The sequence below is a fragment of the Pygoscelis adeliae genome, unplaced genomic scaffold (assembly GCF_000699105.1).
Source record: "Pygoscelis adeliae isolate BGI_AS28 unplaced genomic scaffold, ASM69910v1 Scaffold215, whole genome shotgun sequence".
NCBI classification, from domain to species: domain Eukaryota; kingdom Metazoa; phylum Chordata; class Aves; order Sphenisciformes; family Spheniscidae; genus Pygoscelis; species Pygoscelis adeliae.
The window spans coordinates 1,539,463-1,556,008 of NW_008824770.1; the positions used below are offsets into that span (position 1 = coordinate 1,539,463).

At 42.7% G+C, this 16,546-nt stretch overlaps 1 protein-coding gene across 4 annotated transcripts in view; it reads right to left on the reverse strand.

Moving 5' to 3' along the window:
- Nucleotides 1-16,511, reverse strand: part of CDPF1 (cysteine-rich, DPF motif domain containing 1) — a 20,783-nt gene extending 4,272 nt beyond the window's left edge. The window contains exons 1-5 of one of the 4 annotated variants that reach the window (XM_009323650.1): nt 16,437-16,511; nt 16,218-16,349; nt 9,976-10,070; nt 4,818-4,941; nt 2,444-2,555 (exon numbers count right to left, since the gene is read on the reverse strand). In XM_009323650.1, coding sequence (XP_009321925.1) covers nt 2,444-2,555; nt 4,818-4,930 — 225 coding nt within the window. In that variant the 5' untranslated portion in view covers nt 4,931-4,941; nt 9,976-10,070; nt 16,218-16,349; nt 16,437-16,511. Of the gene's footprint in view, nt 1-2,443; nt 2,556-4,817; nt 4,942-9,975; nt 10,071-16,123; nt 16,350-16,436 lie in introns of those variants that run through there. The other 3 variants (XM_009323654.1, XM_009323652.1, XM_009323653.1) reach the window with 3 other exon arrangements.
- Between the last annotated feature and the right edge of the window lie 35 nt (nt 16,512-16,546).

Consider the following 16,546-nt stretch of genomic DNA (forward strand, 5'->3'; position numbering starts at 1 on the left):
TGTTTACCTACTTTGTGGTGTGGGTGTTTAAAGCACTAATCATTTCTGCAGATCTCTTTCAATGTTACCTAAGCAGTATTGCTAAATACATTTTGAAACCATAGCCATATGTGTGATTCATTATCTGGCCTAGCCAGTTTGGTAAGAAATTTATTCTCAATTATTTACAATCAAGGTTTTGCTTTGAGCGATACCATCAGGGAAGTCTTGAAGACTCAGATAACAAGAAGTAAACGATTGACATATTTCCACAATAGGCAAAATAGGCAGGAATGTCAAAAAGATTAGAAGAGGCTTCTATCAGCTCACTGCTAATATCCTCTATACATTGCCATGCCCTAGATTAACTGAAACAATTAATAAATCTTTTAAAAGAAAAAGCCCCACCTTCATTCAGAAATGCACACTGTGTGGAAAGATACTGAGAGGCTGAAGCACTGTATTTCTGACAGATTTAACTGCCAGACTTGGAAATATCTGTTGAATCCTTCATAAATTCAAGACACTTCATTTGGGAATGAAAATATCTACAAGTGCTCAAGTTTGCCCAAAATGTGTCTGAGTTGCTAATCCTCTGCTGTTAAAAAGGAGGGATAAACCTGACATGTCAGGGCAGGAATCAAGCTCATAAGCGCAAACTATCTGACTAGCTGCACTTGCCTCTTCCTCTGGCTGTGCGTGAGAGTGAGTCAACTGTCAGCCAAGACAGGGACAGTCACTAGGAAGATCTTGCTCACATGTGTGAGCTTTGCCTCCACACAAGTGCCGCGAGCTACTTGGCTCTGGAAACTTGAGCCCAGCTATCAAAGACGTAACCAGAGAGCACTGGCACTTCATCTGACTCCCACGTAGTCCTCAGGTAGTTCCAGAAAGGAAAAAAAAAAAAAAAATCTCAGTCGCAATCTCTAGTCCGACCTTTTGGTGATTTTCATTCATTTAAATGACAGAAGAGACTTCAGAAATAGGAAACAAACCTAATCAGGAGAAAGGTGCTATTGCACGCTCCTCTTAGGACAGTGGACCAAATCCATCCTTGGTGCTAACTCCCTGCAAGTCAGAGCAGCAGCTAAACTTGTCCAAGCGTGCCAATTTCCTTTTGGCTGTGTCTCTCCAACCCTCTAAAATTTGTCAGTGTAAATTGACCGCTTGTTTTGCTCAAGAGAATTTCCTGAAGTCCCCACACAGAAACTGTCTGGCATTGCCATATGAGCTGTCTCAGTTGCCCAGATTATCTCACCTCATGCTCTGAGGAGGCCAGAGGTGTTACTTTGTCCCACCAGAACTATATAACCGGCTACCAAACATAAAAAAAAGTTTCTACATCTTCACAAAGTCTTTAGCAGGTCTGTTTGTTTTAAAACTCCCACTACTAGCTACGTGCAGTAAGGATCGTGTCACTGGAGCGGGCCCCTAACCACTGCGATTACAGAATGGGCTGAAAAGGTTGAATGTGAAAACTGCTAAAGCTGACACTTAAGACCAAGATGTGGTCTTGCTAATAGCTCATGCTATCAGCTGCACTCTAGATTTAAGCACGTTACTCTAGGATAGCAAACAACCACTTTGAAAGAGAAGGCCAGGATCTGGCTGCTGTTAGGGCAATGGTGTCATGTATAACAAATACATGCCCTTGTCTGTGTAAACAGTCAGGTGACGTCTCCTCATGGGTGGAGTCATGCATGAGTCTTGACTACTGCATGAGTCCCGAGTCTCTTTCAACCACAGAACTGGCTTGCTGAGGGAAAGGAGTGGAACCTAAGTTTTCTCAATTCATTGTACTGCCTCAAAGAAGCACAGTACAGCCTCCGGACACTGATAATTGTGTAATAACTTGTCTTCATTTTTGCTTTGAACTCACAGCAAACAAAGGGGCCAGTTCTGCACTGAGGAGAAAGAATTTTACACCACCTTTCTGGACCGCACTTAGATTTCATAGTTTTAAGGTTGCCTACCAGCTGCTACTCAAACTCGTTCTTCTTCGGACAGCTATCATGGCATTGCACAACTCTCCTCCCTGCTCACTTTCTACACCAGCTTTTGCAAATAGGATGGCAGCCTTGTGCTGTGGATGCAAACCTAACAATCCATGGACGTTTATATTCCCTTTACGGAAAAAAAATCTACTGTTGGTATAGTACAATCTACTGAACCTTAAAGGTCTTGCAGTGATTCTCCCTTGCATTTTCTTGTGCTGAGAAAGTGGAAAAGAGCATTCATTGTGTTTGTGAGGCTGGACTGTGCTCATCTGTAAATAGAACACTTAAAGTTGCCAATAATTTTCATTTAATACGAAGAGCTTTATCTGGGGGAATCAACAAGAACATACAATTAGCTTGCCTTAAAATAAGCTGTTTGGGTTTTTGCTGTTTGGTCTTTCTTTAACAGATCACCAGGACTGGAACGAAAAGAAATGATTGAAAAACTTATTTCGCTTGTTACTTACTGTACCAACGCACACTGATCTGCTACACAAACTGCAATGAGACCCGAGGATGAGGAATTTGTCCTTGTCAGGGGTGAAAGGATCCTTCATGACATAGCTTTCTTCCAAAAGCCTGTAAGAGAATAATTTCAGGTTTTTAAGGGCAGATTTCACAGTATGGGAGAGTTGAAATGGGGAAATTGTGGAAGCTGAAAAGGTATCAGCCCTTTCTTCTTGATTTGCTCAGCCTGGTGTTGTACATGAGGCGACGTAGCAGCTATGCAGCTCCCTTCCTCTTCAAAACCAACACTGTGGCTGCCTTCAGTCCTATACTGCACTTTCTATCTATCTTTCAAAATTAGGGCAATTGGTGATCATCTCAATACTGTCTTACTAGGTTTTTCTCAGTGCTCTACCTTAAAGTATTTTTTATCTTCCATTTTTATGAGAGGCACTCCTTCACATGGCTAACTTCAGTACCTTGTCAAGCTATCATTACAGTTGCACAGCTTTTCATTAAAAGTTCTTTTCCAAAGCTGTGTGCATGTGAGTATAAAACACAAAGTTTTTACTGCTCTTAGTTATGTCACTGCTGTAAAGCTAAGGTTCCCACCTCTTGCAAGCAAGAGCTACTAGCACAGAACATTACAGTGACCTGAAATATTCTTTCTTTATGTCAGAGACTGTACTGTTTGCTTCAGGGTATTCAGGGAGTGCATTTATTAATAATTTGGCAACCTGCTTGGGAAAGACTAAGGCCTTATTCTTCCTGAGAGCTCCAGGCAAAATATTACAGAAGTCAGTTGGGTGTCTGTCTGCACAGGGCACCCTGCAAGGCTGGCTTATTCTTGGACTTATATCAAACTTGGATTCTGTAGTAATATGGAGTACAATACATATTTAAAAGGTATTCTGTTAACTCATACTACCTTCTCCTTGTCTACATACATACACACACACACACACATATGTATGTGTGTGTCTGTGAGCGTATTCCTTTTTCCTTTCCTTCTCTACTCAAACAAAAACATGGCTGAAGCCTTCCACTGTTAGGAAAGATCAGGCATCTTAACATGGCAGATCACCTTGTCAACAAGTCTCCTAGTGTCCAAAGACTGGATTACCTTTGCAAAGCTCCCCTTGCAAGATTCACAATCTTAATGTAGTCATCATCAGTGCAGAGACCTGGCCATTGTACAAGCCTTCATGTCTGGCATTTGTTTCCTGCAGCATTGCATTTAGGACACGTGAGTAGACCAGAAAGTAAGCCAATAAAGACAGTGTGTAAAGCTATTTCTTATATGCATGTACAGAAGCGTTATGCTTCAGCACCATTCTTTTGCTTTTTGAATCTCAGCAATCCAAATAAAGCTGAGATGTTAACACTGAGCTTGGACAACCTAAAGTTAAGGTTCATATTCAGCTTTGATTCAGACTCTTTACGAATGCACCTGATCAAGGATGGGCCATTGCTCTGCTGAGTAGAAGCAGGAAAACCAGTAGCACCGTGGGATTTGGAATGATAAAAATACAGCTGCCCAAGGAAAACAGATCTGATCTCAGCCCAAGCAGGTGGTCATCAACAGCTGTTTCCATTATATAAGAAACTGAGCAGTCTTAGTGAGGTGAAATGCTGAGTACATGTCTGACTTCCAATTCCAGTGAGTTCCTGACCACGTTTGCCTGATGGGTTCGTTGACTGGGACGGCCTCAACAGAGCTACTCCTACATTTGAAGCCAAGCAAGTGCTTTGTTTTATGGGGAGTTTAATGTCTGCAGACAAAGTCATAACTGCATAGTTTCTGGTCAAACTATCCCTACTTGGCAGAGATGGAAAAGGCTTCAGTCTCCTAAAATGTAAATATGTACTAAATTTCTACACACTTTAATGTCATACAATCTGCCAAAGAATTGTCTAATTCATGCAAAAAAGCATTGCTGTTCAAAATTCCACGTCATGTCAAACAGCTCTTAAAAAGTGGTTTTACCATATGTATCTAATTCATGCTGTGTTTACGTGTTGCCCAGCTGACACAGCTGTGAGGAAAGGGCTATTCCCAGAAATGCTAGGCTGACAGTCAACAGTATTCTAGTAAAAAAATTATGGTATAGGTAAATAGTAGGGTGGCCAGCGGGGTTAGGAAATAGGTTAAATACAAATCTTTGCATGGTATTGAAGCAGGACGGGAAAGTTGATTTTTGTCTTTGCTATCAATGCTGCCAATTTTTAACATTTCTTCCCTTTGGAAAAAGAAGGTCACTTGAAGTACCAAGCCTCATATTCAGGGACAACATGGCTTGTTATTGGGCTCATGCAGTGCACATTGTTCCACAGTACAAGGCTTCTAATGCTCATAGCATAAATGAAGTCTGTAATATGAAAGACTGTACTTACACAATAGAGCGTGTGTTTGGTGGCTTCTGCCCATAGTACGTATATGGAGCTGTTAAGCCACATAGCTGACATTTGAACTCTCCTGTAGGCTGAGCTTCTTTGGTAGCATCCATCTTTAAGCTACCTACAAGAAACACAAAGATCTTTTAGCTCCAAAATGCGGTACTGGGAACATGCCTGCAAGAAGATTAAACTGATGTGGGACATCTGGCTATGCAAATTAAAATCCAATGGAAAATTGACTATTGCGAACCTCAATTAGTAAATCTTTTCTCCCAAATCAAGTTGGTTTCCCATGTCCCAGTTAAATTTCAGAATTCCTTCGATAGGTTTAGAAATGGCAGCCTAGGAGCCAAACTATAGAAGTTCACCTATTAATTTAGAACTTGATCCATAAAAGAATTTAGGTTACAAAGTATATGGCTGTGACTGGAAAACCCTTTGCTCAACCGAGGCCTGTGCTCCCTAAGTGCTTCCCAGGAAACGACTCCCTCTCTGCGGTACAGAATCCCAATCCAGTTCTGCAATGCCTGTCTCCTCCCACAAACTGCAAATGAAAGGGTTTGGGACCCTGCTCAGGAGGCAGGTACCAGAAAGGTAGGTGTCGCAATGATTTACTACGTCTTTTTCATTGCTTCTGGTTCACCTTCGAATAGAGTTTTGGGAGCTTAACCCTGGCTCCCTGTTCTTATCTGGCTTCCTATGGAAATGAGGCTGATGTAATCACCCTGTGCCTAGATAGAGTGTTGGCCCATTGAAGCCACACAGGACAGAGGAGGAGGTACCTTCAAAAAAGTTTAGGTCCTATAACTTTTATGAAAATAGGCAGAAGAGGGAGACTCTGCTTTATCCTCAGGGAGGATACCTGTGATAAGTGGTATATTGTTTGTTCACCAAACTTGATGAGACAATTGCCTTTTGTGGTATAAGCTAAGGAAACTGGCTATGAGAGTTTGGACTTTGCCTAAGGTAATGAAATATGACAACTCAGAATATTTGTAAAGGAATTTACAAATTTCAGAGAAATGGGGGAAATGAAAGGATTAAATCCCTGACAATCCCTGACTAAAACCTTGCTGTGATTTTTCTTAGCTTCACTTGCATAGTTTTAGTGATTTAGTAGAGATATGTAAATTCTTACCTGACCAGAATTTACAGGCCTTGAGCTAGCTCATTAGGCCTCCGATCACTGACAATAGAAACTCAGGACGACTGTGTCAAGTAAGTGCTAAAAAACTAGTTAAACTGACCCCCTTGTAACATTCCAGAGTCAAAGGACTGATAAGCTAATTCAATGACTATATATGGACAAAGGAAGCCCAAAGTTCAACCAGAGGACAGAGTGAAGAAGACTATGGACGACCACCGGAGTGTGAAAAGACCCTAACCCCAATTTTACTGCACATGCTTGGACTATGTAAATGAATTCTGGGAACTCATCACCATAAGACTACCCTTTCCAGGAAATCTGATGAATATGTATGATTTTTCTGTACATAACCTGATGTGCTTTGCCAACCCGTGTGTGCCATCGGTGGAGCAGAGGCTCCCGGGCCACCCAGCGCTGTTTTGCTTATTGCCATTTCTTGCTAATTAATAAATTGATCATACACTCAAACCAGTCTCACCGTGATTTGTGAGAGTTACACATAACAATACCCATATATTTCTATAAATCAGAGAATCTACACATAGGAAAGCTATTGTCCATCCGTCTGAAAGATTTCAGACACCCATTACAAAGGTGTAGCTATCAGTCACAAGATATAAAACGTACGAAGCCGTGCGTCATCAGCTTTGGTGCTTACAAGATGACTTTGGCCACTGATTTACATTTGGGAGCTTATCCTTCACTGATACCACTTTAGTTGAGAGTCAAACCCTGAGGTTTTCAAAAAGCATGGTGTGGCAAGTATGCTTTTAGGACTGATTTTGGTACGTATGCATGATCAGATCAAACACTGCTAACCACGTTATTGCACCAATCCATGAATGAAATGCGATTGCTTGTTTGCAAACTGGCTTATCTTCGGTCACCTGCACCATTTTCTGGAACAGACACATTTACCTTGCAGTTAGCAAGAAAACTCAAGCTTTTAGCTGAATGCCCTCACACTTCTCATGGCATGCAGTTTTCTGCTGCAAACCTGTCAGCTTTTTTAAGTGAAGCGGAGCTGGCATCAAGCTGTTAGGAAGGTAAGCACTAGGAACTTGGATTTGGGCAACATCTCAGCAGTTAGGTTGTGCGTGGTCACAGCTGAGCAGACATACAGTCTGCCAAAGCACAGCAGGTCATTCCCACTCGTCAAGGTTTGCAGCCATACCCTTCCCCCGCAGAGCTGATTCAGTTCACTAAGGCCATGTCTCTATTTATGTTTTAGCTCAGCTCAGGGGTTTTCTTTGGGAACAAATTGCCTGACTGTCCCCGCTTACCACACTTGGTTTGCATTGTGGAGCAGTCTTAAAGCACACAAACCGGGACAGTTTCAGGTGAAACTAAACTGAAAGATGTGCTCCAGAAGCACACCTAAGACACTCCAACCTGAATGGCCAACTAATGGGCCATTCATCTACAGGCTAGGACCAGAGGTAGTCTGAAACGTCCTGAAACATAGCAAGTGGGCAGCTGGTATCCAACAAGAAACACCTTGGTCTATGGTTTCACTCTTACTGCATCACACTAGTTACTAATGTGGTAACAAATAAAAGAACCACCTCTTTTTTTTTTTCCTTGCAAAGTCTTTTTTTCTCTCGTTTTAGGGAACTAAATTGGCTTGCAGAGGAATCCAACAACTGCTAACAGTAGTACAAGGTAAGAGGCAAAACTGCACAGCCAGGAGAAAGGGCGGGCTGAGATGGGGGACCTGTATTTCCCTCTTTCAGTGACAGTAAGCTGCTATTTCTGCTCACTCTGTGTGGTGAAACTGAATCCTTAGAGACATATGCTGCTAAGGTGAATTAGGGGCAAGGTGAAGCAGAGCTGTGACTACTTGTCTTCTAATGTTCCAGAAGAACAGGGAGCCCCAAGATCCTCAGAGGTTACAGAGGCTTCATAACAGACACCCAGTTCAGAAAACCCTAGCCTGTTAAATCCTGAAACTTAATTTTGGGAATAATCTCCCTTACCCCATCATTCCTTCAGCACCAGCCTTTCCACTGCCATTCCTGGCATTTCAGTAGTACAGGGAGTTCTTCAAATGTAACACAAATGGGGCTGGGTACTGGTTTAATAAAAAAACCCAACTCGTGAATACCTTAGGCAACTACATTTTTTCAAAAGTGATGTAACCCTTGGATATAATGTATTTTCCCTACCTCACAGGGATGCTTGAGAGAATTTAATTAACTAAAGTGCTTTCAGATTTTTCAGTTAGATATGGCATGCACATGCTACCTGTTTCTCCCTGTATATTAAAACTGGGATTCTTCAAACTATACACAAACTCAGCTAAGAAGTCTGCTTTTTGAACCCTGCATTTTAGGTTTACCAGATAAATCCCCCAAACATACTTAAATTTACCTTTTCTGTAGGTAGTCAGTAGCAGTACCAAGACACCCACCTGTCTGAATGAGATTCAGTCCTGAACATTGTATGCAATTTTTTGTAATCAATCTTTTTTAAAAAGGGGAAATAATTAACCCCACAAAGGTAGAGTATGGAAAGTCACTTGAATCAAAGACAGAAGACCATCATGGTGATCTTTTCTTTAAAATAAAGCAAAACACTAAGAACAACAACAACAAAAAAAGAGTATTTATGGCAGTGAGGATCATAGACTTTGGAACGAATGTGTCCTGATTCCAAGTCAAAATAGCAGCCCTGGGTTCAGAGCCGAAGTACGTTAGATATAGAAACACCTGCTCTCTTATAGACCATTGGCATGTAGAACAGAATCTGTCCAGTGACTACCACTGGGAAGGAATGGTATCTATGTACAAACAGATTTTTGGCTATGCCAGTTGAAAAGCATATGATCCTGCCTGCAAGGCACAGATGAATTTATGATGCTTTCCATTTTACTCCCAGCTTACAAGTCACTGGTATCAGCTGTACCAAGTTTTATTTCACTGGGAACACCATTTGTCCTGAGAGCTTGGCTACACAGCAGCACTTGGGAAACTTAAGGTCACTAACTCAAGGTGTGAAGTTAATATACATGCAGATTTCAGGGTGAATGCTCCCATTCAGAAGTAAAGTTTGCTATGTAACAAAACAAAGCCATTTTCCCTCTGAAGAAAGAAATTTAACGGCAGATGTAATAAACTTTTAGTTTATGCATCTGCTTCACACCTTTAGTCTAAATCACCAAGCAGACAAGTCCTAAGATGCACTCTCTCACAAAGCTTCTAATACTTCCAAAAAGCTCGTCTGCAATTAAAGAACTGTATCTTTATGTCGGATAGCAAATGCACAGAAGCAATTCTGGGATAAAACCACAGTCGAGACAGACATTGGTTTATCACAAAGCTCATTGGTTTGGCCCTATACACCATCTTAGCAAGATGCCTGATATGACAACTATGACAAGGTGTCTGCCTCCCCTCCAAGCAGACATACGAAGCATAAGTGAGAACTTGTTTCTCTCTAGCATACCAACAACAGGATGAAGGATCTCGAGGAGATAAAAGTCTAGGGCACTAATCCCTTCATAACCATGACAGGCAAATTTGTAACCTCAAGTGACTCAAATCATCACCAGTGCTAACACTGGCTTTTTCTCCTTTCCTTGAACATTTTTGAAGCAGCACCACGTCCCAGTAACACGTCAAGTATCTGGCTGGCTGGTATGTACTGAAGAAGTCTTTTAGAACAGCTTGTTTAGAACTGAATTCTGCCCAAGCATTTGCCATTTTGGCTGGAAGCCGCAAGGTACTTAAACACATACTTACTTTAAGCACATGTATAGCTCTTCTGAAAAGAACACGGCTACCCACACATGCTTGATTACGAAGCAAACACGGAACTAGCACGCTCAGCAGAAACCTGCTAAGTCAAGCCCAGAATGCTGCAGGACATGTGTGAGGTTGGCCCACGTGTCATGGCGAAAGGTAAAGCATACGGATTTGAATGCTGTACTAAGGAAATAACTGCAGCAAAAGAAAGGCGCAGGTTAGCCAGCAGTGCTGTAAGAGTGTTTCTCCATGCTGTGATTGATACATGATACGGATGTGGGGAAACGGCTCTCAGTGCAGTTCTCTAGGGACTCCTAAAAACTTCAGGGCAGTTCTGCTCGGAGCATTCTGCTAACAGGCCTGGAAGGCACGCCAGAAATAATAAATCACCATTAAATTGTCAGGGTCAGTGGCAAAGTAGCGGCACAGATAAGTAATCTGATTTTCTTTGCTTCAAACCTCATTAGCACAAGTCTTTACAATGCATAGGTTAAGCCCCTCTTAATACTTCACAGGAGACTCATGTATTTCTGAGTCACTGATAAACTAGAGAAACTACACAAGAAACAAACTGCCTACAAACACATGTAGACTTTGATTTGAAAGGGTGTCAGATAAAACCAACATTGACACACCTTTAATCCTCTCCAATTAAACCCTTGTTTCTTTTTCCTGCCAAGATTTTCCTGCAGTATCCACTGTTGATGACGATGACCTATTAAAATACTCACAGCTTGATTCTCTATGGGAAGGAGTGCTCTCTAATAGAAGGGTAGGAGCCACTGAATTCATAGCCTGGTAAATGCCAAGTTATTTTGCAGTGTTTGGTGTGATATAAATTTAAATACACTTCAGCACCAGGAATGCACTCACCTCCTTCAGAAAAAGGATCTGTTGCCTAATTACTCAGGTAATAGATGAAACAGCAGAACCTTCTTACTTGCTAGTTAATCCCCAGGTGAACAACTCTCTCCTTCCAGTTCCTTCATGTTATTGCCCTGAAGGCATGTTTAGGTCACCTGTTGGCTGCCTCCCTGCTCTTCTTTGAGGTGACTTACCTCGGGTTCAGTGTAACAAATTAGCCCAGGAATGCAATTTCACCAAGCGTGGCCATTTGGAACTTTTACCTTTATTACCTCTCCCAAAGATCACTTGATTGAATTAAACCTTGACTTGTTGCAGCAACTTCTCCCTTCAGGCCAGGGGGGTTGTGCTGGTATTGCTATGCTCTCTCTGCTCTGAAGGACACAGGCTTCCCTCTAGGGGTGGGTCATACAGCAGGCCCCAAGCCCCGCTTTTTAACAACAGCTTGCGTGGACTCCCTGTGGCTGTATGATAAACAGCCTAGGTGGTCACAGATGTGAAAGCGAGCATGTTTTCTGAACAGTTGTAGGGAATGTTTGAACAGGGTGTGTCAGCAGAAGGAGAGAAGACAAGCAAATCAAACCCCTTCCTCAGGTGAAAAGGCTTTACGAACACAAGATGAATCTCAAAATGGCATCTATTGATGCATGATTTAACAAAGCTGAGAAACTAACACTTAAAAAAATCTGGCCCAAGTACTCCTTACTTGAATATGGCAGGCAGCCAGCTCTGAATTAGACAGCATTTAATAAAGAAGAATCTCAAATTAGGTGAGAATTTAACAGCTTCACACAGGAATGCTGCAACAAGGCACTGATTAACCGGTATATACCACTGTCCTCTAGTGGACACACCGGCACTGTACAGCCCCGGTGACCGGCACTATCACTGTCACTAGCTGCGGGGAATTCTCGTTTCAGCACCTCAGCCGTTCAGAGTGACTCAGCTGTAAAAGCCCAGCTAAGTGGATCACGCAGTAAGAGTGAATGACAGAATAAAATAAAAGCAAGTGGCCCAAGCATTTATGGTAGAGGCCATCTCCACGCCTGGTTGCAGAGGCACAGCGAATGGTGGATCTCTTTGCTGCGTAACAGAACAAACAACCCTGACAGGGGAGGGAGAACCACAGCGTCATTAGTCCTTCCTTTCCTTCCCCCCAAAATTACTCTGTGGTCATATCTGGTTTTCTGCTCGATCCCCCTCATTCCTGTTTCTTCTCCTTCTCTTCCAACAGGCTTTCCCAAACAGCGTACAAAGCTTATCACATCATCATCCATGATGCCATTCTAACATGTTATACGTAAAATGGCCTAGAAATTAAAGGAAGGCAAAGCAAGCCTGTTGCTCTTCTCACAGCACAGTTACAGGGACTTACTGGAGAGGAGGTAACACAGGAGATCCAAACACTGAAGCGTTCACTGAAGTGAACATGAGTTCTGGACTACAGTTATTCCTTGCCAAAAGTGGGAAACCAGACCTGAGGTCTGATTTCATTAAATGTCCCTTCTGGGAGAGCCACAATAAAAAAGCATGCTATGGCCATAGGTTACCCCCTGCCCTGAACTGATTTTGTCTTCTTTCCAAACTGTAGCTCCCTATTATAGCTTTGTTAGATTAATATCCGTAGTGGAGAAGAATAAGACGGTAAGGCTCTATTAATATATGTGATGATGATTCTTTTAAAGTTGTCCTTTAAGAAAAGTTATGGAGAGCACACATGTACCATTGAAAGTATCAGCTTGGTTAAGCACAATCTAAACTTAGTGCAAGTTTCCAACAGAGTCTAAAAATAGGAACACCAAGATTTTGTGGAAATACACGAGGAGAGGCTAACACGGTGTTTTGGGAAATAAGACACTGCAACCTGACATAATCCTGAAGGAAATAAATATAGCTTCACTGATTTATCTCCCTACAGAAAGCAAAGTTGGTACTGTAAATACTCAGCCCCCACTCCGTGGAGCTGGATGTTACAATGCGCTTGCTGTGACAGCCAGTGCCCACTTTCCACTGTGACCAGCAAGATGTTCAGCGTTAGTATACTTGGGGAAGAGAATTCTTTCCAGTAAAATGCGACTGAGGCTCTCGGTTTGTTAGGACTGAGGTCAAGTTGAGGACTGCATAATGACGTAAAGCAAAGCCTTCAAAAGGAAAAGAAAACACAGAACTACTGGAGGGGTTGGGGGGTGGGTATGGGGTAAAGAGTGTCAGCTTCAAGAAAACCTGAGAATAAAGACGTGTACCTACTATACATATACTTTCTCATGCACATAGCCCCGCAGACCTTCTTACAGGCATGCCCATTTCCTCTTAAAGACATGCTCCTCAATTTTTGTTATCCCAGCTATTGTGAACAGCAAGCACGAGAAAACACCAGAGAGAGGTATTTCCAGCACATTTGATAAAGCAAAGCAGTCCACTGTCACTCAACCCTTAGAAAGTTTTCTTTTCCAGGGCACTTGCTGGGAGTTCTGTCACAAGAATTTACAAATAGGTGCCTTGTTTCACAGCTTCACACGGAGGTCATTTCAGTTTTGCACCTTTGATTGCATCTACAGTGGAAATTAGTCCTTCAGTCAGCGGCTAGCAGCTTCAAGACTTCCTGACTTACACATATGGTAATTCCTGTTTTCTAGCCATGTAGCAATATGAAATATGCTATGTGAATTCAGCCAGGCACAAACACCGTGAATTTTTAGCATGTTTTCAGGTTAGTCTGTTTGCTCCTCTCAGAAAGAGTTTGCTTCCCAATCAGTACTTGGATTACTTTCCCTAAAAAACATGCAGGTACTAAGGCTGCACTTACTTCTTTCAACACCTGATACTCTCATCAAATAGGTATCAAGGTATACAAGAACCGCTTCCATAATTTTCTGCAGGACACAGAGAAATGATACTTGTTCTTAGACAGTTGGAGACATATTTTATCATAGACAGCCAGGCCATTTCTTTTGTGCGTGCTCTGTAGGCTGCACAGCCTGTTCTCCAGAGCATGTGTGTTTATGCTCTTCCCCTCCAGAAGTTCTTTTGGACAAATTTACTGCTCTGTTCATCACATAAAAGAGGAGGAAGGCGCGTTTTTCACATGTGACGAATTTCATCATGGATGGAGATGTGTGGATCCTAGAATTCACTATAACCAGAGTGGAACTGCTCCTACTGGGTCACATGCTAGGAGGGCAGGCATGCAAAATCTTTGCAGTTCTGTCTTTTTGCCCAAGTAGCTCATAATCCCGTGAGAATTAGCAGCATCCTCAACGTGTCACAGACATTTCAGTAACCTCTCTTTGGCTTCAGATCTCTGTCTGTTCAGCAAGCATAGGTAGGCCTGACTAAGATTTCACTGAGGTCCAAGAGGAAAGTCTGGACTGCAGAGTGGAGCTAATTAAGCAGCAGAGTTGATGGTGTCTTGATAGAAGTTTTATATGCCATATGTTTACGTTACGTTTTTAACAGTACTGGTCATAGCTATAGATAGATAGCTATGTATAGGCTTAAGAACGCTGTCATGTTTGGTACAGATCTAAATGCATGTTTCCTTTTGGCACATATGCATACCTCTAAGCGTGGTTATTAATAATAACTTTACTCAGTGTTAGGAAAGTTATGATGAAACAAGTGAACAGGTGGGGAAGAAGGCTTAGTGGAAAATTATTATGGTATGCAGTTAGAAGGAGACTTTATAGCAGGCAGCATGGTTCATGTGTTAGCTGGCCAGTAAAAAAGAAAACAGAAAGAGCGGGTGAAAAATGCTTTCACCAGGCATTGAGAAAAGGAACATAAAACACTCACTGACGCTCTCTTGCTTTATCCTGGCCTAGAGCAAAAAACCAAAAAAACCCAAAACGTTGCAATCACATAGATAACTAATTTCTTTCTTAATCCAAATCTCAGGTTTGTGCTTATCTGTTGGGAGTTTTGGGGCTCTTCACAGCTTTTTTGGTTCATTGATTTTTGTGCCAGTAAAAGCACTGCTTTAGCAAACAGGCCAGTGCAAAGGTAATGTACAGGCTAGAAAGTTTAGCACCTCAACAAGCCTGGGGAGCAAATCCCATTCCAAGACAGGTTAACAGCGGAATCCAAATCTTTTCCTACCATTATTATCAAATAAAACTCTCCTTTGGTCAGAACACCTCCAAGCAACCTGCATCTGTGCAGAGTAAAACTTTCAGGAGATCCTCCACTGTTCTTGATGCAACCTTGTCATATTTGTAGATGTACATCTTGACTCTATTTGAGGCAAGACATAAAGTGAGGCAAAACATAAAGCAATGCTGTCGTCATAACCGCTACTTTGCCTGGCAAACTTCTCCCTTTACATGGTAAATTAAGGCACAAGGAAAACAACATTTTTCACATGGGCTCCTGGAGCATGAAGGTCTTAAATTTTGACTATATAAAACATACCATTTTAATTGTAAGGATACAGTTCAAGTAGTGTAACATTTTCATGTAGAGTTAGTTACGTTGACAAAAAGGGGTTCATATCAATACAACTTTTAAACTATACCAATTACGAGAAATTAATCAGCATATGGTATCTTTGCACTGGTATGCTTCTAGTGGTCCCTCTAAGGTGGTATATTGGTAATATTACAGCAGAGGAAAAATCCTAACCGAAAAAAAACTTAACCAATGCACAAACCCGCAAGTACTGGTATAACTAACTACTAGTACATAAATCCAATTCTTTGACTCATAGATGCCTAGAGATGGAAGACAGCTCAAGAGATTATTTAGTCCATCACGCCCAAGGGACAACCGACTTTATTTTGATGGCATTTTGCAGTGTTTATAAGGACTATTCTACCAGCCCAGGTGCCTTAGAGACAAGTCAGCGAGCAAGCCTGGATTAAGTGTGAAGGAAAGCCACAGGATTAACCTCTCTCCGTAAGCAGAGACCATTTCTAGCATCACTGAGATGTGGAGATATTTACTGGGGTTCTCAGAGCAGATTCAGAAAGAAACTGTGGTACCCCATCTCCATACTTCTTGCAAATTTCCTGCCTCCTCATTTTTCAAGGGGAGTTGAGTACCTGCTTGTTTCCATGGCTCTACGGTCCTTCAAGTCCAAAGCTGTGATCCCAAACCCACCTTGTTCAGGTGCAACCTCATACTGGAAATGCCTACATATCACAGGAAATAAGGGTTTCCCCTAAGTTCCCTAGGCTCCTTAAAGCTCCTTCTTTGTGTATGTCCACAAGCAGTGCCCTCACACAGCTCTGAACTTCCCTGGAATCGTCTCCACAGTCCCCTTCAAGGCTGCATCCTGTAGCTCCAACTCCCAAAGTTCCTCATAAAAAGCAATCGGTGGCCACTACATTCTACTAAACAAAGAATATACTTTATACTGAAACCCTTGTGTAGGAAAAAAACAAAAAATCAGAATCACGCTTTGGATCTGGATCCAGACTCAGTGTCTCCTGTTAAGCGGTCACCTTGGTCACCAGGCTACACTCAGGAGGCTCACGCTCTCTCTTGACCTAGACTCTCCTCACGCTTGCTTCTGCAGTTTGAGGGGGAGGGCCCCCCCACCCAGTGCAACTTACGCTCTAGTGAGTCAGGCACTCTGGGGGTGGGAAGCGCGGATCTGAAACCTTTCCCGCTCCACGCAAAGCAGGGGTTTGAACACTGCTCTCCCACCTCTGCAGCGAGGCTTCGGAGTCTTCTGTGGCGGAGAAGCCCTGGGCTCTGCCTCCGCAGCAACAGACGAGCCGGGCCGAGTCCCGCCCTAAGGAGGGCTACCGCCACCCGCCTTCCAGAGAGGGAGCCCGGCTGGCAAGGAGGAAAGAAAAAAACCTTTTTCAGACCCCGGAGACGCTGTCTGCTGAAGACGGGTTAAAGATTCGTTCACGCCCGTACCCCTCGATTAGGAATAATGTTAGCTGTTAGCGGGAACCGTTCCCGGGGAGCTCGGGTTTCCCGCGCTGCCCCTGCGCTGCGGCCCGGTTGCCGAAAGGGCCTGGCCCTCA